Genomic DNA, 23,048 nt, shown 5'->3' with positions numbered 1-23,048 from the left:
GAGAGAGGAGGAAGCAGGCTCCCCACAGAGCAGAGAGCCCGATGCGGGGATCGATCCCAGGACCCTGGGATCATGACCTGAGCCGAAGGCAGAGGCTTTAACCCACTGAGCCACCCAGGTGCCCCAAAATCTGGTTTTCATACTTAGAAAATCTGGCACCTAGTGACCTCATCAGTAACATAAACTCCATTCCAAAAAATAATCCATTCCATTCCAAAAACTCCATTCCAAAAAATAATCATGACCATTATTTAGGCTCTTCAAGTTCAGTCTTAAGAAACTTAGTCTTCTAAATTATAAGTTAAGACCTAATGATTCTATATCCAAAAAACAAGAAATAACTCTCAGCACAGATCATTAACTTTCGTGAGCCTTAGAGAGTTAAGCTAACAGTTTCTATAGCTTCTGGGATTGATGCCAATTAAATTGCCTTTCCTCTGTCATCTTTGTCAAATATCAGTGCAGATGTCACCTCTGGGCATTTTTCTTGAGCCACAGCCAAGCTATAGGTCTTAACAATAATTGGCTGAATTAAAAAAAAAAAACAATTATATTTGTTTTAATGAAATAGAACTTTCAATCTCAGGCTTAAAAAAAAATACAAATACCAGAGTGCCTGGGTGACTCAGTCCATTAAGCATCCAACTCTTGATCTCAGCTCAGGTCTTGATCTCACAGTCATGAGTTCAAGCCCTGTGTTGGGCTCCACATCCAGCACAGAGCCTACTTAAAAAAAACAATAGGGTTTCTTAGGTGGCTCAGTGGGTTAAGCTTCTGCCTTCGGCTCAGGTCATGATCTCAGGGTCGTGGAATCAAGCCCTGCATCAGGCTCTCTGCTCAGTCTGGACCCTGCTTCCTTCTCTCTCTGCTTTCTTGTGCGCTCTCTCTCTCTGTGTCAAATAAATAAATAAAATCTTAAAAAAAACAACAACAACAAATTGCTAATGAACAGAAATTGAAAATTTATTCAAGCCTAAGATTTTGAATTATGGTAATGTTAACATTTTCCTCATTAATATTTATGGCAAAAATAATGTATAATGAGCACAAAAGAGAACATGATCCTAAAGACCAGTATTATAAATTTGCTTCCTTGTGTTTTTTGTTGGTTCTGGGGATGGCAGCAAAGGTTTTAGCTTTATTTTTTTTCCCACTGAGGAAGTAGAGAGGTAAATTGGGAATCATTAAGTTACTAATGGCGAGTTCTAGAGTCAGTGTCTATCACATGCTCTTTCTGTTGACTCTACAACAGCTCATGTCTTTAAAGTGAACAGTAGCTTATAAGATGAAAAGTCCTTGGACCTAATTACAAAGAAGGGCTGGAGGGTATGTGCTATGATGAGTGCTGTGAAGTGTGTTCACCTGGCGATTCACAGACCTGTACCCCTGGGGCTAAAAATACATTATATGTTTATAAAAAAACAAAAACAAAAACAAAAAAAGAAGGGCTTAGTAACTTTCTTGGTTTTATTTACTCCATGGTGTTATGGTAAGGGACACCTGGTTTAAGCATGCGCTGTGATAATGATGAAAGTACATCATTAAAAACCCAAAGGGGACTAAATCACAAGCTTCATAGGTTCTCTTATATTGTACTTATAATACAGACCCAAAGACAGTTTCTGAGAAGCAGTGTAGGTGAATCCTGGCTCCATCTCTTATGTACAGCATAGTCTCAGGCAAACTCACTGAGTCTCTGAGCCTGTGTTTCAGCAACAGAGTTTTTATGAGCATTAAAAGAGACAATGAGGGGCGCCTGGGTGGCTCGGTGGGTTGGGCCGCTGCCTTCGGCTCGGGTCATGATCTCAGGGTCCTGGGATCGAGCCCCGCGTCGGGCTCTCTGCTCGGCGGGGAGCCTGCTTCCCTCTCTCTCTCTCTGCCTGCCTCTCTGTCTGCTTGTGATCTCTCTCTGTCAAATAGATAAATGAAATCTTTAAAAAAAAAAAAAAAGAGACAATGACATAAAGCGCCTGTTAATGATGCTTGATGAATAGTAGATAATCATAATAGATGTATTTATGTTACTCTGTGACTGTCTGGATCCCCATTTACAGATGTTGGATTCTATTTGGTGTCAGTCAGCTATTTCTGTGCTCAATAAATAGTAGGTTATCAGTCATGGCAATATGAATCTGAGCACTTCCTGGCTATGTGCTTAGTATGGTATAAATCTGTGTGGGCCAAAAGCCATTAGAGAAGATCACTATGAAAGTGTTACATGCATTTAGTGAGAGGTCTTTCTATATGTCTATGAGGAGTCACTTACTTAGAATGGCCTTCTCTTCATTTCAGGAAACATTACCAGGTTTTAAATGGATTGGAAGTAGGATAAAAGACCTCCTGGAAAATGGGAAAGAAGTCCTTTTTGCATTTGAGGAGTCAATTGGTATGTAGTAAATATTAAAATCTTTAAAATTTGAATGAGAGCATATTTTAAAGTGTAATTCTGTGGAGAGGAAATTTTGTCTTCCGGTTTTGTCTTTTGAGTTGTAAAAACCACAGAGAACTCAGAAATATGTAGATGCACTTTTTGTTGGGGGGAGTTGGAGGGAAGACCCTTAAAAGTACCCTAAGTACCTTCAGTATCAGTGGGCTTCATCTGTCAGTAGGCTCTTAAATTCATTGGTTCTTCTGAAGAAATGTAAAACTATTGAAATTATTTTAGGCTTAAGTTTTCCCCTTTTTAAAAAATGTGTTTTAAGGGGCCCCTGGGTGGCTCAGTTGGTTAAGTGTCTGCGTTTGTCTGCCTTTGGCTCCGGTCATGATCCTGGGGTCCTGGGTTCGAGCCCCACCTTTGTCCTGGCTCGTGCTCAGTGGGGAGCCTGCTTCTCCCTCTCCCTCACTCCTCTTCCCTGCTCCTGTGTGCTCGTTCTTTCTCTCTAATAAATAAAAATCTAAAAAAAAAATGTGTTTTAATTCTTAGGTTTTCTGTGTGGCACTTCGGTTTTGGATAAAGATGGGGTGAGTGCAGCCGTAGTTGCTGCCGAGATGGCAGCTTACCTGGAAACCATGAATATAACACTGAAACAGCAGCTGATTAAGGTCTATGAAAAGTAAGTTCTGTTATTATGAATTTCTCTTTTCAATTGCCAAACTTCTCATTTTGGGGGCACTCCTTTTAGCTTTCTAAATTTGGTTTTCGAAAACAGCCAGTCCTTTCTAAAAAGTTCTAAAACTGAAGTAGACTGCCACTTCCTACTTAATACTGTAATAGGCTTATCTTTATACTTTCCTGAAGAGTTATCTGAAATCTGACTTTAACACTTTAAATCTTTGTGCAGATATGGTTATCATATTTCAAAAACTTCATATTTCTTGTGTTATGATCCAAGTACCATCAAAAGTATATTTGAAAGGCTTCGCAATTTTGATTCTCCAAAAGAATATCCAAAATTCTGTGGGACATTTGCTATATTGCACATACGGGATGTTACTACTGGCTATGACAGCAGCCAGCCTAATAAGAAATCAGTAAGTACCCCCTTTTTTTTTTAAGTTTAACGATTTGTAGTACTTTGTACTATAATAAAATAGTGGAAGTTAAAGCCTGTGAATGTCTTGAAACTAGGATTCATTGTTTTTCTTCAGAGCGGTTATAATCCCACTAACAGGCTCCCTGCCTCTGATCCTGTCCTCCTCTCTCCCCAAGTGTATGCTCCTCCCTGGGAGGTGGGAAAGAGAATTAGACAAAAAGAGAAAGGGACGGAGAGAGGGAGAATGTGTGATGTTGAAGATAAAGTCTAAAAGCCTGTCGTTTCAAAGCTCTCCATTACACCTATTTGCAACTTCCCTTTTCAACCTTAGTCCCTACACCTGCAGCCAAATAGACAACTTATAGTTTCTTATATGCATACATTTTTATGAAAAATTTCTGTATTTGGGAGCACCTGGGTGGCTCCATTTGTTAGTTTTCTGCCTTTGGCTCAAGCTATGATCCCAGGGTACTGGGATCGAGACCAGAGTCAAGTCAGGGCTCCCCACTCAGCAGAGAGTCTGCTTCCTCCTCACCAACCCCCTACCCCTGCCCTCCTCTCTCTGGCTATCTCTCTCTCTCAAATAAATAAGTAAAATCTTTAAAGAAATGAAAATAAAAATATCTCTGTTTTTGCTCAAGCTATTTCCCCAATCTGCCTCTCTTTCCTCTGCGGCAGGTCCACACCTTAGCCATTATTTAAGACTTCAGGCAGATATCACCTCCTCCACATACCCTCCAGGTCCTGTAATTAGATATCTTCCTCCTGAGGTTTCATTATATATTGTGCCTTCCTCTTGTCATTTATCACTTTCTATTTTATTGTTATCATCGTGTTGTGCTGTCAGATCCATTTCTGACATACCTCCGTGCCTGTCAAAGCTCCTGCTTTTGTGGTAGGTGCTCAACAAATATTTAAACACCATAAATTGGGACACCTGGGTGGCTCTGTCTTTAAGCAGCTGCCTTCAGCTCAGGTCATGATCCCAGAGTCCTGGGATTGAGCCCCGCATCAGGCTCCCTGCTCAGTGGGGAGCCTGTTTCTCCCTCACACTTCCCTTACTGGTGTTCCTGCTCTTGCATTCTCTCTTTCTGTCAAATAAATAAATAGGGACACCTGGGTGGCTCTGTTGGTTAAGTGTCTGCCTTCGGCTCAGGTCATGATCCCAAGGTCCTGGAATCAAGTACCACATCAGGCTCCTTGCTCAGCAGGGAGCCTGCTTCTCTCTCGCTGCCTCTGCTTGCCTCTCTGCCTGCTTGTGTGTTCTCTCTCTCTCTCTCTCTCTCTGGAAAATAAGTAAAATCTTAAAAAAAAATTAAAATTAATAAAATCTTCTAAAAAAATAAATAAATGCCATTAATTGCTAATCATATGTATTTGGTTATTGTTAGGATTATTAGACTAAATTTCTACTTATAATGTTCTGATGTTGTCCCACATGCTACAGGCATAATATATTTTGGAATATCTGTCATTTCTTGCATAGAATATAGCTCATATTCCTTTTATGTCTATTCATCTAATCAGCAAATATTCATTCCCAGTTGTTGGTATCTATTTTTCTGTCTTTGTAAACTACTTGATGAGACAAACCAAATTTTTTGTTTCTTTTTATTTCACTAATGTTGTGCTTAGGAGTAGTTCTTGGTGTGATGCTTTTTTTCCTATTAACCCCCTTTAAGGTTTAGGATATTCCTTATTCAAAGTGCTTTTCTGTCTGCTCTCCACAGATGCTTACAACAATTTTGTAAGGCAGGTACTACAGATATTGTTAATTTACCCCAGCGGTCACATAGTGTCAAAGACCTCCTGAGTGTTTTCTTCACACTCCAGATTGCTCTCTGTGTGTTCAACAGGCATTTATCAAAGCCCTTGTAGGCACACTGAGAAGGAGCAATGACAAAGCCACTGTTTCTGCACTAAAGAGGCTAGAGGGGAAATGGAAGTAAGCAGGGATTACTTTACAAAATGAAACAGACGGGGGGTGCGTAAGGTGCCATGGAAGAGCATAGGAAGGACCCTTGCTCAGATCTGGGAGCCTTACAGAAGACCTTCTAGAGGACTTCTGTGAGCTGAGTGTAAGAGTTATCCAGATGTAGGAGGAACAGTGGGTATTCAGGCAAAGGAAGCACCAAGTGCTAGGTCTGGAGGTAGGAAGGCATGTTCTCCTCCAAAAAACCACCAAGAGTTCTCTACACTGTAGTGTGGAGTTCAAGGAGGAATGGCACATACGGTATGGGGGTTAGAGAGAGGCAAACTCCCAGAAGTTCAGTTATTTTGCTGTTTCAGGAATCAGGATGAGAGATGATGGGAGCCTGAATTAAATCTATTAGCAGTAGTGGTAGAGAAAGTTGGACGAAATTGAGTTAAAGACTAGACAAGACTTGCTAGTTGATGGTCTGTGAGTGAAAAAGAGGGGAGAAGGGTCTCTGTCTTAAGCAACTGGTGTGTAGTAGTACCTGTAACTGAGGGAGGGATTTCAAAGAAAGGATCAGGCTCAGACCCTGTTGAAAGGCACCACCTCTGTCCTAGTACAACCCCCACGAGTTCCCCCAAGATACCTTCACAGAAGGAGTACTAGGATGAATCCGTGTGTTCAATGTCAGTAAAGATTCATCTCCTTTTTTAACTTTTAGGTAAAAAATATAAACTTTTATTGTACCCCAGTCAGTGGATTATTTTGCCTGCCCTCTAGGACACATGCAGTCTGCTTTGGAGACAATTGATAAACTGTCTATGAAAGTGCTTCGAAATTGTAAAGCCCTTTGCCAACGCAGAGGCAGTTTGGACTGTGATACATAGACCTGGCTCCAACTTCTCGCTCTGCCACTTTAGCTGATTACCTTGACCAGGTCATTTACTCTTTTTGAGCCATGTCAGTAAACTGGCAGTAATATTTACTCTGGAAGATTGTTGCTGAGGCCTGGAGATCATGTGTGTAAGGTATATAACCCAACGCCATATTATTATAAATGTTTAGTAAATGGCATATTTATGAATTATTGTGTATATAATCTTTTGTGTTTTGTAATTTAAAAAACAAATTTTTAATTGTAAAAAATACATAACAAAATCTACCACATGCAGTCCGTTGGTGTTAACTCTGTCTACCTTGTTGTGCAGCAGATGTCCAGAACTTTTTCATCTTGCTGAACTGAAACTCCATGCCCATTAAACAACTCCCCACTTCCCCCTTCCCCTACCTCCTGCCAATGACCTTGTACTCCTGTTTCTATGAATTTGACTCCTTTAGATACCTCACATAAGTAGAATATATTTTACAACTCCTGAAAATGAAAAAGGTACCGAGTGTAACTAAGCCATTATTCACCTTGTGCATAGGTATTGCCTGTGAGTAAAAATAGCCAAATGATTACATTTACTTTTCAAAATGGCTGTGTCGCTACTCTTCGGACAAGTGGGACAGAACCAAAGATAAAATATTATGCGGAGATGTGTGCATCCCCTGAGCAGAGGTGAGAATTGACTTTTAAAATATATATACTATATATTTAGATTTGTATATTTATATATATATATAGGCTTTATTGAGATTAAATTCACATACTGTACAGTTTACCCATTAAAAGCATACAGTTAAGTGGTTTTTAGTATATTCAGAGTTGTGCAAACATCACTACACATTTTTTTTTTACTATATTCCATGTTAGAACATTTTTATCCCCTCAGAAAGAAGCCCCATATCCATTAGCAGTCACTTGCCATCCCCCTCCATGTAGCCCTCGGCAACCACCAATCTACTATCTGTCACTATCAACTTGCTTATTGTGGGCATTTCATATAAATGGAATCATACAACGTATGGCCCTGTGTGACTGGCATCTTCTACTTCGCCTGATGTTTTCAAGGTTCATCTGTTTTCAAGGTGCATGAATCAGCACTTAATTCTTTTTTTTTTTTTTTTAAATTGTTTTCTTGGCCTAATAATATCCTGTTGTATAGATACAACACTTTTTTTTTCTAAAAAAATCCTTTTATCAGGTGGTGGACATTTGGGTTATTGCCACATTTTAACCATTACAAGTAACAGTGCTATAAACATTTGTGCACAAGTTTTTGTGTGGACATGTTTTCATTTCACTTGGGTCCATATGTAGATGGAGAATTGCTGGATCACAAGGTAGTTCTGTGTTTAACCTTCAGGGGAACTGCCAGACTGTTTTCCAAAGAGTTGGACCATTTGGGAATTGAATTTCAAGATTTTGGTAGATTTTTATTACTGGGAAGGTTCTGTGAGCTTTAACTGTTATGCTGAACCTAAAGAAATGATCAACAAATAATTTATTTTCAAACATTCATTTCATATATCTAATATGATTTGACTTAATCTGCCCAATTTATTTCCCTTTAAGAGTCTGAATTGTCACTAAATTAACTTTAATAAACATATTCAAAGGTCATTTACACTTAAGCATTGGTGGTATAGTGGTGAGCACAGCCACCTTCTAAAGCCTATTTACACTTATTAAAAGTAGTACCTTCTATAATGTTGTCACTGATCAGTATATTTTTGGGAAAGAGATGCTTTGGAATTGTCTTCAGATTCCAAGGTACATTATTTTGTATGTCTCTAAACCTTTGCATTTAAGAGATTTTTATTTTCTTTTGGGGGCAAAAAAAGGATGTCCTAAAGTCATTCAGAGTAGAGTTTAAAGGAAACCAAATTAGGGTAATGCTATATTTGGTTGAAAATAATGGATGATTATTAAAGTAATAACAAATAATCATGGAGGCAGTTGAAAAGAGGCTTTCCTAGACATGTTTTGGTCAACAGCAGTGATGACTTTGAAGCACATATTTGTAAATGTGTATTTATTTCTTAAGCATCTCATTTTTTTAGTCCCATTCCCCTTCTGTATCTGAGTCATGCTGTATCATCCCATAACATCTACTGAGTATTCTTCAAAGTATCAGGAAGCCATTTTAGTATAAGGCCTGGTATTGGTGTTCTGGACCATTAAATTGCCTGACCAAGGAGAAAAATCTAGATATACCGAAACTCATCCATGTATCATGTAACAAGGAACTCCCTTTAATGCCGTACAACTTAAGTTTGTGATCATGGTGTTTTCTTGTGTGTGATTCCTGCCCCCGCCCCCAACTTTGGTCTTGTTTTGTTTTAACGGAGTGAACTTCTTTTTGGTTTACAAAGTGTTTAAGCATCCCCTTTTAAAAATTATAACAATTTAAACAAAATTTAAAGTGGTAAAAATCAAGAATTTCAAAACTCCCCATCTTTCTCTTCAGTGACACTGCCTTCCTAGAAGAGGAATTGAAGAAACTCATTGAAGCTTTGATTGAGAATTTTCTTGAGCCTAGTAAAAATGGACTGATCTGGCGTTCTGTTTAGTGCACACCAGTACGCCATGACTTGGCACCGGCACATGGAACAGAACAACCAGGAATTCCATGCATTGAAGTCGTGTTAGCATTCTCTATCTCATCTGGTCAAGTATCTTTGCACTTTGATTTTCTTTCTTTCGGTGGGCTGATGAAACAAACTGTATAAGTTCGAAAGGAAATGATCTGGAGAGAAAGGATTCGAATTTTTTCATAATCTTGAACAAATGTCATTGCATTAAAAGTATTCTAGTAACACATTGTTCTTCCTTTAACAGAAAAAAAAAAACAATACAAAAGTGAGTTTTCTTATTAAAGTGTGATTAAGCTTAGTTCCGTATTGTACTTGTGTATAGCACGGTTTTTTAAAAAGGTAGATAAATGTTATATAGTTGTTGAATTAGCTAAGGAAATTAATCTATAAAATTGACAAGAAAATGGCATTGCTCCCAGCATAGTGTGGCAAAGTATCATTATTACATCATAGGTATTAACTTACAAAGTAGAGTATTTGAAATTGGGCATTTCTAGCTTAGAACAGATGTTACCATATGTGTTTCAGGTGCTCTTGGTGCAGTGTAAATTTATTGTATGTATTTAAAATTCTGACGTTTACTGAACATGAAACAATAGTGGCAATGCTCCTAGTGGCTTCGTTCTTGTCAGATTTCTTAGTGCCTTCTCAGGGTATGTTATGAATTAAAACAGTGTTCCTGCATTGACTATAATTTAGTCAGTTAATTTTCAGACAGTTATTTCAGACCAAACTATATAGGTGCTTCCCCTCTATATCAAATCAATTCGCCCTCCTAAAAATCTTATGAATGTAAATGAAAATCTTAATAAAATCAGATTCAAAGTAACTGTGCTTAAGGATCTTCTTGTAAGAATTAAGTGCAATAATCACAGCCTTCAGGTAGAGAAAAAAATCCGAACTGAGAAAGGAGCTCTTAATTTATTTACAAATATAACTTTGGAATTAAATTTTTGTAAGTAGATTTATTCCTTTACCAGATGAAATAATGCTAATTTTACTAAGAAATATAATATCCAGATTTTAGATGTTACCAAACATTAAAACTACATGTTTTAAAACTAAAGTCCAGTTTATTCTAATATCTTGCTGGCTACTATAGAATTTCTGATCTCAATAGTATAACTTATCTTTTTCAATGTGGAAAAAATTTTTGCGTATTTCTTTTCAAGTAGGCTCCATGCCCAGCATAGAGCCCAATGTGGGGCTTGAAGTCATGACCCTGAGATCAAGACCCAAGCTGAGATCAAGAGTCAGAGGCTTAACCAACTGCGCCACGCAGGCGCCCCTCAATGTGAAAAAAAATTTTGGAAGGTCACTTTTGGTTGATTCTCCAGTCTTCTAAAAATGTCTTAGTAGAGAAGTACTATTTAATTTTCTTAAAGTATATCCTGTCCTATACAACTCAGCAGAATACATAAACACATGTGATATAGCTAAGAGGTAACAGTAACAAGGCCTTGGGTGTAATCATACTAAACAAATTGCTAATGGGACATAACTGGTATTAGAGTATTTATTTCCTAAATAACAATAATAATAATAATAATAATATAACATTTAAACTAATTAGACTATTTAGTAAATGGTATGGTTTGTTGCAGCTTTATTAGCTAACATTTGTTTGAATCCATATAGTGCAAATATAATTTTCAAATTATTTTATTGCCACTATTGTTAATTTGTTCCTTCCTTTTCTATAGTTAGATCCCATATGACTGTAGTTAATAGACAGCTAAGTAAGTGTAGAGCACCATACTTCTGAATGACTTTGTTTTCAAAGGCTTTGTACTGACGAAGAAATGTGCAGACTTTTTTGTTTTATTTGCTTTTAAGAATGTAGAATGTAATTTTGGAGATAGCCTATATTCTACCAAGTAGTATGAACAATGCTATATATATGAAAAGTATGTATATTTGGCTTTAGTATCTGTTCCAGTGACCGAAGAACAAAGGGGAGCTAAAATGATATGCTAGCACATTCATAACCGCTAAAGCCATGCCATGATTGTCAGTCTATTATAAGGAGAACAGTTTTGAGTGCTTTAATATAATGCAACATTTAAGTCATCTTAATTAAGGTGAAAAGTTATTAAAGCCTAGATTCTTACCTCAAAAATTTAAAAATCCAAATTTAAAAATCAACAAAATATTACAAATGTTCTAAAGTGTATAGATTAGGGAAATTATTTGATTCTAGCCAAGCTCTCAAGTCTATCTTAGCATGATATTTAACATGAACTTGACACAGTGGTGTACAGTTGCCTAACGGTAAATTTAGTAACCCAAGCTGACCAGGAAAGACAGGAGTGCTCAACTGTAGATCTTAGCCTTGGGCTCTACAGTGTTTAACTTTTTCTTTACGAACAGTATCTTGAAAATGAATCCATTCTCATTCAGTGTGTAGATTAAAACTGGGCTTTTCTAGAGTTTTGGGGGAAAGGAGAGAACTAGTCTGGCAAGATCAAAGCATACATTGAAAATAATCAGTAGAAATAAACAAACAGATCAATAAGATGGCACAGGAAATGCTTCTTTTGAAAGGTAAACTGAGAGAGCTAAAAGTAGGGAATAAGCTGGCTGTGGGCAAGTTGTTTATCCATGTGTATTTGTTATAATGATGAACAGATAGTGAACCTTTTGTTTCCTTTATTAACAACCACTATAAAGAGGCCAAGTTTTTGAAGGTGAGAAAAAGTACCCCTCTTACTGATTCAATTCCTGCTAGGATGTTGTGTCTTAGGATCATATGGGAGCTGGAGAAGAGAAGACATAGCATAAATAAAACAGAATACCACAGAGATTATGAGAAAAAGTTCAAAGAATTCAGATCATTTAATTCTGGAGGGGAGAAAGCTATTAAGGTAATTTAATAAGTCTTAAGTTGTTTGTTGAATCTTTTCTTAAAGGACGCAAAGTAAGAAGTAATATGGCAAACTTTTCTGTCTTCAGTGAGGACAGAATAAAAGAATAAGGACCTTTTCCAAAAAACTAAATAACAAATTTAAGATTAAGGGATATACTAAATGTCTTTTAAAGGTTCTATCCAATACTTTTTTTTTTTTTTTAACTCAGGTTGGAACAACAATGATGTCATAGAGAGTACTGAAAGTAACATTTGAGTTTCACTCCATATCTAGAAGAATTTAGGTGCTTGCTTCAGCAGCACATATACTACAAGAATTTAGCTCATGAGAGTTTTTGTATATGTTAAGTAGTAGTTGCATGAGCGCAGTCTTCATTCATTGCACAGAGACCAGCTTGGATATTATTTTTTATTTAACCGGGCGAATTAAGTGAGACTTGAACACCATTTTGTTCATCTTGAAGAATGTATAGCATTATAGGATATTTGAGGGTTTTGTTTCAACTCTATTGTTATTTGGATGTAGTAACTTCAGCAGACAGAAAGATTCTAAGAGATTGGAAACTTTGGGGATATCCTTATATAGGAAATAGGGCTCCTGTTTCATAAGGAAGTCGCTTCTGGAATGGACACAACAGAGATATTAGCTGGAGTTTAATGGAGAAATTGTTCTATGAACTGCTGCTACTGGTATTTCTTTCCAGTGTTTTCCACTGATGTTTATGATGCTTGAAAAATCCAAATTTCGCTTGGATACATTTATTTTATGCCTTTTTCTCTCTACCTCCCTCCTTCCCCAGGTGCCCTCCTACATTTTGTTACTGTGAAAAGCTATTGCTCTATTACCTCACTGATAAGAAATCTTAACTGTATTCATCCAGAATGCTTTAAGCTGATTCATAAACTATGTTTTTTTTTACTTATTTTGTTACTATTATGAGAATATTTAAAACATTGTAAGAAGTAATTTTAAATCTATTTCATAGCCTTTTTTGGTCTGTCTGGATACTACTATATGCTAATTTATTATGGCCTTTTATAATTCATTTGTTTTTCTGAGATTGCTCTAGAAAGTGATGAGGAAAGAGTCCGACCAGTCGAAATGGGTGGTCAGTTGAGCTCACATTTTATTTCAGGTCTCCTTGTACTTGGGGCATCCAAAGCACAAAATTTTAGGAAATCTTTTTTCCCTTTTGTCCCCCAGAGCATCTTATTATAAGCCATAAGAAGTCCAAGTGGAAAGAAGAGAACCTTTCATTGCAGGACTTGACATGGCATGACTTTCTTTAGTTCCAGTTGAAAACCAAGTTAGTTTTTACTACTGGCTACTTTAAAATATTAACTATACTGTTATGTTCATTAATCCATCTTTTATCTTTGTTAAAGACCTTATACCTTAAAAAGAGGACATATAAGAATGAGTTAAGTGACCAAGCTAAGGGCACATGGCATGCTAAAGTCTGCTTTGCAAATTTTGCCACCAGCATAACCCTAAAGTAGAGGAACATGACGACTATGTGTGGGCCCAAGCCCAAACTCTGAAGCAGTCTATCGCTCATGAAATTTCATGTTCTATCATAAAAATGGAAGCTGAATTTTGCATTCCCCATAATAAAACTGTTTCAATGTAAAAATGATTCCTCCAGTCCTCACGGAAGCAGGTGCTGCTGGAAAGGAGCTCTGTGTTGATCAGAAGGCTGCTCAGTGGTCTCCCCTTCCCCACCTCAACTGCCACATCTGCCTGGAGGTACACACACCAACCTTAATGTGAGAAATAGAAACACAGAACATATCTAGCCGGTTCCCTACATTTTAAAAGCTGAACTTTGAAAGTCTTACTGCCAAATTAAACTGACCTGAAACAGTTACGTTATCACTGAACCTCATTTTCAGAAGTGTTGGCCACTTTGTTTTCATCCATTCACTGGCATTCCTTGACTGAGAAGGAGCATCTGACTATCAGCTCCCTGAGAGCAGAGATCATGTGTTACTATTTTTCATAACCTCCCCCACCCCCGTTGTAGTACGTGTTATAGAATGCTTAGTTGGCGACAGTAGGAATTCGGGGATTGTATCTTAAAGCAGCTAATAGTTTAAGAAGCAATCAAAAATGTTAATTTTCTGATTCCGTTTTTTAAACAAATCTCATTACTGAAATTTATAATAAATCATCTTCATTAAACATGCATACCCTTAAATACTCAGCTTCTTTTGAGAGAGCAGAACATATTCCTGTTTGGAAAATTATATGTAATGCCTAGTATTTTACACTCATAACAAGGTGTTGGCCTAGTAGGCTAAGAATGTACCTATGTAGACTTAGTATCACTGGGTATAGGTGCCACTTTGAGCCTCCTACTGCTGCCTTCCAAGTGAATCACAGCTAATTTGATACAATTTGATATATTTTTGTCCACTGTTATGATTCATCATACATCTCACAAGAGGCACTCAAGCAAGAGTCTGCATCTGTATATATGGTGAGGCCTTCTCGTTTTAGGCAAAAATAAACTTTGTATACATCACCGAATATGCCAGATGAAATATATGCCGTTAAGAATGAATTATTTTTCTGACTATGTAGCAGTAGATCAAAATTGTGCTCTTGTTTTACCTGTTCTTGTCAATATTTTCTCTTTTTTTTTTTCCGATGAAAACACCAGGGTGTATCATAAGTACTGCCTGTGAGAATTTGCACTTAAAGTGTTTGTGTGTGGATTTCTTGTGGTTTTAGCCAAATTAAGTGTTATCAGTAATAAACAGGCCTCTTTATAGGCATGAGTTTCTGCGTAATTTTTATTATCTTAGTTACTGTATGGTTCATAGAGTTTGCTATCCAAGTAGAATATGTTTTTAAAATATATACATGATATACAGAATCTACTTTCAGCCTAAATGAATCTTCTAGTTTAATATTTGGTAAATATGTATTGATTAGTTCATCGGAAGTCCCAGAAGAAGGGGCACCTGGGTGGCTCAGTTCGTTAAGTGTCTGCCTTTGGCTCAGGTCATGATCCCAGGGTTCTGGCATCAAGCTCTACATTGGGCTCCCTGCTTAGCAGAGAGTCTGCCCCTTTGTCTCCCTCTGCCCCTCCCCTTCCCTCACTGCCCCTCCCCTCCATGTGCACGTGTGCACTCTTGCTTGCTCTCTCTCTCAAATAAAATAAAAAATAAAATAAAATAAAGAGAAAGAGCTAATATTAAAGTCCTTTCCATTTTATTTTTGCATTTCACTCCTTCAGTTGACTTAATTTATCTACCTGTGTTAGCATCAGCTAACATAATAAGAAGCTAAATATATATATTATAATAAAACCTGTTATTCCCCATCTTTCCTCCCTGTCCTCCCTAAACTAACACTTCCTCATTTCTGTTAGTGATGTGACCATTGTCCTATCTTTATTTTCCTCTCTAGTTCTGGTTCTAATCATTAAATAGTCCAGTCTTGCGTGCAGTTTGCTTTAAATCAAGTCTTTGACCTTTATCCTTGTGCTTCATCATTTCTTTTTATAAATATTTATTGACTTGGAAATATGTTTGTACTGAGGGCACTCTAGAAGGCTAAAAAGTAGGAAAAAAGACACAGCAACCATGTTATTGCTAGAATAGTCTGTTTAGGATACCGTTCCCACTATCCCCACTGCCATCAGATCACCTTTATTCCTTATATCTTTGGAGTCAAAGCACTAGAGAGAAGGCGCAGTTGGCTAGACTTTTGTTACATGGCTTCCTCCTAGCTGAAACCAGAAACTAATAAAGGAGGGATTTGAACACCTAGCTTCCTTCTGAATGGTAGTAGGAAGTAAGCCATTGCAATTACCCTTCAATCAAGGCACAGTGGGAGAGTGGGGTGCCTGGGTGGCTCAGCTGATTAAGTGTCTGACTCTTGATTTCAGCTTAGGTCATAATCTCAGTGTTGTGAGATGGAGCCTGGCATCAGACTCTGCACTAGGCATGGAGCCTGTTTGAGATTCTCCTTCTCCCTTTACCTCTCCCCACCTTAAAAATTAAAAAATAAATTAATTAATTTTAAAAAGACAGTGGGAGAGAGTTAATTGACCAATTGGAAATTATGAGGAAGACAAAGGAAGAGGGAGGACATCTTAAGCACAGAACATAGCATAAGCCTGCCAAGAACTCTAAGTAGTTTGGTATTGCTGTATCGAGTAGGGGTGTGAGTAGAGAGGGTCCTGTGTGCTCTGCCTTGGAGTTTGTACTTTAGTCAGCAGGTGAGAGAGTACAGAAAGTCATAAGTAGGTTTCTGAAGTGGTGGTGGGGAGCTAGTATGAGAAAACCCACCCTTGGAAAGAACCTTAAAGGTCACCTTATCTAAGAACTCTCATCAGTTCCCACAATCTGATTTGCAAGTGAGGATATATATTTGAACCTCTCCCATGACAATTTGCCAAGACAAGTTGTATGTACACTTTAAAAGAAAGGCCAGTCGAGAGTTCTTTCTTGCAGTCAGCTGAAATCCACCTCCTACAGCTTCTACCCTTTGGTTGTACTTGGAAGCTCAATCTTATTCAAAACCTCATTTCCTTTTCACTCAAAGTCCTTTCCCCTCAGTCTAAATATGTGCATTTCAGCTACTTATTTCTTGTATGGCCATCTTCTCACCTTCCTGATCACCACATGACAGTTTTCAAGGAGCTGGATCCAGAATTAATAGACTAGAAATAGGGGTGCCAGCCCAAAGTGGGAAAAGGCAGATTTTCCCTTGCTATGGGTGGTGGGCAGCAGACATGGCAGGGAGGGGCTCTGCCCATGGAACACCACTGGACACCTCCTCACTTCACAAACAACTCCTCCCCTCACCCTCAACTCAAGCATCATCCCTTCCATAGAGCATTTCCTGACTGTTTCCCATCACCCCACCCCCCCATCCCTGCCCCAGCAGCCCAGATGGGCAGAGGCCCTGCTCTATACTGCCACAGCTCCCTCTGCCATCCTCTGTTTCAGCATGTTCCATGCCATAACTAAATGATCTGCTTGCATCTGGACTCTCCCAGCCAACCAGTCAGTTGTGAGCAACCGGTCAACTCAAACTGGGCAGGACCCCCAGTGCCCAGAATGGAGCCAAGCAGACAATGATCTCTCACAAAAAAGAAAGAATGAAAGAAGGAAGGAAGGAAGGAAGGAAGGAAGGAAGGAAGGAAGGAAAAAGTTCAGCTGAAGTGAACAGAATCGGAATTTTTTTTCAAAGATTTTATTTATTTCTCAGAGAGAGAGAGAGCACAAGCAGGCAGAGTGGCAGGCAGAGACAGAGAGAGAAGCAGGCTCCCTGTGAGCAAGGAACCCGATGTAGGACTTGAACCCAGGGCCCTGGGATCGTGACCCAAGCCGAAGGCAGCTGCTTAACCAACTGAGCCACCCAGGTGTCCCCAGAATCGGAATTTGAGCTGAATTTTCAAAAGCAAGTAGGCTGTGACTAAGCAAAGGGGAGGAGGAACACACCGCAGGTGAGTGCGTTCAACTCAAAGCAAAGAAATAAGTGAGCAAAACTGGGAAGCAAGAGATCCTTGAGATTTGCTAGAGGGCTTCCAGCCAGACTTTGGCTGCAGGGAAGTCATAAACTGAAGGGGAAAAAAACCAAACTGGGGCTAAATAAGTCAAGCTGGCATGGGAGAGATGTATTCCCTTCGGGCAGGGAGCAAGGGCAGGAAAAAAAGCAGCAACTGGGTCAGTATTTTTCAATTGTCTGCCAGTCCCACATATGCATACTTCCCCCTGGAGGACGGATCCATGTTCCATGAAACAGACTTGGCCCCTCTGCTCTGCGAGGAATCCAGATTCAATGAAAGCATCTCTCTTTACAGTTAGGGAAACTTGATCGAAGGGTCAAGCCAGGGATCCACAGAGGATTCCTACAGACCCGAAGTTGTCTTACCCCTAGTCTGCTGCTTTTGCCCCCATGCCCTGAGGATGGCTCTCGATAAATCTTAGTCTTCTGTTCGAAAGGGCCCTTCCTACTTTGATTCAGCTGAAAACGAAGATCCAGAGATCTTAGTCATGGAGCTGGTCAGTGGCTGGTCACAGAGTCACGGAGCTGGTCAGTGACAAATCTGGGACGAATACTCAGGTCTCCTGACTGGTCATCCCTTTCTCCTCCTGTATAAATATTACTAAACTACAAAGAGCAGAACAGTGAATAAAAAGTCGACAAGATGTAATTCACACCTTTAGAAAGACAAGAACTGATACAGCGCCGTGGGAGTCCTGTACTAGAGGCAGGTACAGAGAATCGCGCAGGACGGGAACTAAAGTGGAACCTTGAAGGAAGGGCAGGAGTTTGTCAGGCAGAGAAACAAGACCCTGCAGACATAGGAGACAGACAAGGAGAAAGCAGGAAGGAGTGTCCCGGGACGGCCGGGTTAAAGGTTTCTGATCTCAGCCATCCGCACTCCTGACTTACACCCTCTTTCTGGGTGAAATGTCCAAAGTTCCAACTAATGTTCTGAGAGTGCACAATGAGACAGAGGCAGGATAACCTCAACAGACATTCCCATTCAAGAACAAGAAGCGTGAAAGTTGCACAGTCTTCCTTAAATAGAACAATTCTGACTCCCACTAGACAAATGCTGTCCAGGCCTCCAGCCTGGATGGAAAAGGAATCTTCCTTGCTTGGGCCTTGGGTTCTACTCCCTGGGAGTGGCTCCCTAGCCCATGGATCTCTGTATTCCTTGGCTCTGTCCTCTGGACCATCCTTCCTTGTCCATCTGCTTCCTTAGCTATTACTGAATCAGTGGCACATGTCGGAGCTGACTAGCAGTATGAAATATTTCAGTCCCTTGAAGTTCAATCTGCTGGTATTTTTCCATGTACAACTCATTAAAAAATTTTGTGGGTGGCTCAGTCAGTTTAGTGTCTGAATTTTGAGATCGGCTCTGGTCATGATCTCAAAGGTCATGAGATCCAGCCCGAGATCCGGCTCCACTTCGGGCATGGAGCCTGCTTAAGATTCTCTCTCTTCCTCTCCTAAAACAAACAAACAAACAAACAAACAAACAAACAAATAAATAAATAAATAAAAATAAGAATTTCATGGGTTTTCTATATATCTACTTATGGTTGACTCTATCCTCTAAATGACACACTCACAATTGTTTTTGAGACCTCTCCCTAAATTTTATCATGCTATTTTGGATTAGGCTTCTGTTGATATTGTTCTTAGGATTCCAAGAAGACATTTTGTCTAGGAATCTACTAGCCATCACTAATTCTTTCAAAGGGCTTTATAAAGTGTGTCATGGCTATACCTTCGGTAAGATCTGCATCTCTGGGTCATATTCCTGAAATAACTCTATGCTGGCTAGAGAGCCTCAAGCTGAAAAAAGTTTTATTTTTTAACCTAGTAAGTCCTGCTCCTCTCTGTTCCCTCTAAATTCCTTTTGCCAGTTCTTTCTTTAGCTCACATCTCTCTTCCTGTTATGAGGTTACACAACTAGGAGCACCCAACTGACACTTTCAACACTCTGCCTAGAGCTAGCTCTCCATAGCCAAATAAAAACTTTCTGAGTATTTTCCCCCCATCTTCCAAGTAACCATAGGCAACTCTTTGGCCAATCATTCTGCCATTACAAAACACAGATTGACACTTTTTCAGCCTCCAGTAACAATTTCCTCACCATTTTTCCAGACTTTACTGTTTGCTTGCCATTTTTCCAATCTCCACCCTTCCCTGATCCCAAAGCCAATGCCTAGAATTTGCGGTTTTGTTAAAGGTAAGCATTTCACTTGCAGACACCAGTTTCTGTCAAGTTTTGCTGTAAAACAAAGTACAGCCACTTAGTGGTTGAAGACAACTATTATATGTCTTATAGTTATGCATTTTGGCAATTTGGACTGAGGTCAGCTTTCTGGTTCTTCTGGTCAGAGTGGGATTCACATATCAGATGGAGGTCTAGTTTAGGATGGCCTCAGTGGAGTTGGCCAAGCTCTGCCTCACGTGTCACCCATATTCCAGCAGGCTAGCCCAGGCTGCTTCCCATGGGTGCCTGGGCAGGGTTCCAAAAGGGAGGGATAAAGCAGCCAAGGCCTCTTGAGGCCTAAGATCAGAACCGGCACACTATCCCTTCTGCTGCATTTTATTGGCTAAAGAAAGTAATAAGGTTGGGTGCCTTGGTGGCTCAGTCATAAAGTATCTGCTTTGGGCTCAGGTCATGATCCCAGTATCCTGCGATAGAGTTCCCTATCAGAGAAGTGGGGAGCCTGCTTCTCCCTCTCCAGCTCCCGTGTGCTTGTGTTCCCTCTCTTACTATCTCTCTCTGTCATAAACAAATAAAATATTTTAAAAAGAAAGAAGGTAAGTAATAAGACCTTCCCAGATGCTAGGGAAGGGGAAATAGACTCCACTTCTCAAGGAAAGGAAGTAAGAAAGTCACACAGTAAAGGGTGTGGATACAGGGCAGAATGAGGATCATGGCTATTCTGACAGCTATATTGTACCTCCTCAGAAGCAAGCCTCATCATGAATTTGGTGTGCATCCTTCCCTTCCATATCTTTATAATTATGAGAACGCAAAAATACATTTTTTCCCGTCAGTTTTATATGTTTTTAAATGAATAACTTCATATATAATAAAGAATATGTGTAATGGAAATGTAAGATTTATAAGGAATAAGACACTTTCGTAAGACAGAAACAGAATTTTGACCATACATATTAATCACCCTATATATCCTTCCTAACCAAACATTCATTTCTCACCTGAACTACACAGTGACTTCCTAGCTGACCCTTACTACCTCTGGTCTTGCTTCTTCCAATCAGTTCACTGTAACCCACTGTAATCACCATAATCTTTTTTTTTTAACATTTTATTTATTTGAGAGACAGACAGACAGAAGATGAGTAGTGGGGAGGGGGAGAGGGAGAAGAAGGCTCCCTGCTGAGCCAAGAGCTCAACGCTCAGCTCCATCCCTAGGATCAGGACCTGAGTCAAAAACAGACACTTAACCAACTTAGCCACCCAAGCGCCCCCACAATGATCTTTAAAAAACAAAAATATCATCACATCATTCCTCTACTTAATAACTGTTCAGTTTCCCATTGACCCTAGTATAAAACCAAATTTATTAATAGAGTAGGCTTTTCATCATCTAGCTTCTATTTACACTTCCTGCCTCATTTTTGCCATTCATCTGACAGGTGCCATGCTTTTTCTCTAAACTAGTCGATCATTGGGTATTGACCAAAGAAAGTGACTTCCATCGTTCTCTGAACCTTCTCCAACCTGGCATAAATCACTGTTGTTATTGGCTCTTTCTTGTCTGTCGCCACTACTTGACTATAAAGGGCTCTAGGGCAGGGAAGCCACCTGGTTCCTCTGCTTGCCCCTAGGTGCCTAGCCAGCACCCGGCACCATGGATACTTGGTAATGGTTGAATGAATGCATGAAGAATGAATGCTAGGTTCTGGAGATAGAGATAAACTCCACCAAAAGCTCCTAGTCTCTCCTAGGTGGAGAACAGATGAGATAAAGAGACAGATAAATGACGGATAGATAGATCCATCATCGCTCTGATAAACAGCAAATGCGTGGTAAGGGTTGTGGATTTGAGTTTGCTTCTAAGTTCCACCAGGGGGCACTATGGGAATGCCTCAGGTTTCTCCTAAAAAATCAATGTTACTTCTTGGAAAGACCCTGTCCACTTTGAAGGAAATGTGATTTTAAACAGCAGTGCTTGATTGTTGGTTTGTTTGTTTTTTTTTTTCCCCTGCTCTGTTTTGTTTTAATAAGCTCCTTATTCAGTCCACTCAAAAGAGCCGTATCTCAGCCATCAGTGAGTTTGAAGGACCAAAGTAACCCCTATTGGCATCTACTTTATATCTATAATGGAATCATCACAAGAGTTTCCAAAAACATGATTTAATTTATCCTCCACATCAGCAGTTAGGATCCAGAAAAGGGATTGTTGTTATTATTTCCATCTTAAAGATGATAAATCTATGGGTCAAAAGGCAAAGAAATTTCTTCAAGGAATCAAAATTTTAGGTATCTAAGCAGGGACTTGAATCTATCTTCCAAATCCAAATGTGTTTATTCACTAAAACTATATTGAGTTCCAGGCTGTGTAAAAGATGATAGAAATACAAAGGCGTGCCCTCCAAATGTCTTAGAAGCAAAGACTGTCAAAGCTAGAGAGAATTTGGGGTAACACCTAATGAAGTATTCTCACATGCATAAGAATCTCAAGATCCTGTTGAAATGCAGATTCCTCAATTTTGTCCCCCACAGCACACAAAATTCTGATTCAAAAAGTTTGGGTGGGAATCTGGAAATGGAATTTTTTTTTTAATGTACGAAACAATGCTCTATTTCCTTCTATAGTTATAAACATTCCTGCAGTTATTTTCTGCCATTATAACTAGGAGAGGTGTCAAGTTGAATTATAATGTAAGAAAGTTTTGATTTGTCAACCCCCAACCCCCCTTACTACCTGTTCTTCCCTCAGTCTTTTGGTTTGTACTGAACAGCATTGCCTCCTCCCAAATCCCAGAAAGCCAACTCCATTCTGTTCTTTCTCTCACACTCTTCTACCCTGTCTATAACCAACTCTTTTTTTTTTTAAGTCTTGTTTTTGTTTTCGTTTATTAACATATATTATTAGCCCCAGGGGTACAGGTCTGTGAGTCATCAGGCTTACACACTTCACAGCACTTGCCATAGCACATACCCTCCCCAATGTCCATAACCCAACTGCCTTCTCCCTAACCTCTTACCCCTGACAGCCTCCAGTTTGTTTTGTGAGGTTAAGAGTCTCCTACAGTTTGTCTCCCTTCCAATCCCACCTTGTTTCATTTTTTTCCTTCCCTACCCCAAAACCCGCCACGTTGCCTCTCAAATTCCTCATAACAGGGAGATCATATGATAATTGTCTTTCTCTGATTCACTTATTTCGCTCAGCATAATACCCTCTAGTTCCATCCATGTCACTGCAAATGGCAATATTTCATTTCTTTTGATGGCTGCATAGTATTCCATTGTATATATATACCACTTCTTTATCCATTCATCTGTTGATGGACACCTAGATTCTTTCCATAGTTTGGCTATTGTGGACATTGCTGCTATAAACATTTGGATGCACGTGCCCCTTTGAATCACTACATTTGTATCTTTAGGGTAAATACCCAGTAGTGCGATTGCTGGGTCATAAGGTAGCTCTATTTTCAACTTTGTGAGGAACCTCCATGCTGTTTTCCAGAGTGGCTGCACCAGCTTGTATTCCCACCAACAGTGTAGTAGGGTTCCCCTTTCTCTGCATCCTCACCAGCATCTGTAGTTTCCTGACTTGTTAATTTTAGCTC

At 39.3% G+C, this 23,048-nt stretch overlaps 1 protein-coding gene and 1 long non-coding RNA gene across 3 annotated transcripts in view; one reads left to right on the top strand and one right to left on the bottom strand.

Annotated features, from left to right (window-relative positions):
• The window catches only part of PGM2L1 (phosphoglucomutase 2 like 1), a 49,924-nt gene extending 40,758 nt beyond the window's left edge, over nucleotides 1-9,166 (top strand). For both annotated transcript variants that reach the window (XM_059410644.1, XM_059410653.1), the window contains 5 exons: nucleotides 2,293-2,386; nucleotides 2,924-3,053; nucleotides 3,282-3,471; nucleotides 6,816-6,949; nucleotides 8,742-9,166. In XM_059410644.1, the coding sequence (XP_059266627.1) occupies nucleotides 2,293-2,386; nucleotides 2,924-3,053; nucleotides 3,282-3,471; nucleotides 6,816-6,949; nucleotides 8,742-8,844 (651 nt within the window). In that variant the 3' untranslated portion in view covers nucleotides 8,845-9,166. The remainder of the gene's footprint in view (nucleotides 1-2,292; nucleotides 2,387-2,923; nucleotides 3,054-3,281; nucleotides 3,472-6,815; nucleotides 6,950-8,741) is intronic.
• Nucleotides 1-23,048, bottom strand: part of LOC132024372 (uncharacterized) — a 33,867-nt gene that overhangs the window by 4,288 nt on the left and 6,531 nt on the right. The window lies entirely within an intron of this gene.

This window comes from Mustela nigripes, chromosome 1 (assembly GCF_022355385.1).
Source record: "Mustela nigripes isolate SB6536 chromosome 1, MUSNIG.SB6536, whole genome shotgun sequence".
NCBI lineage: Eukaryota > Metazoa > Chordata > Mammalia > Carnivora > Mustelidae > Mustela > Mustela nigripes.
Note: the sequence above shows the minus strand (reverse complement) of the source record. Positions and strands in the feature narration are given on the sequence as shown.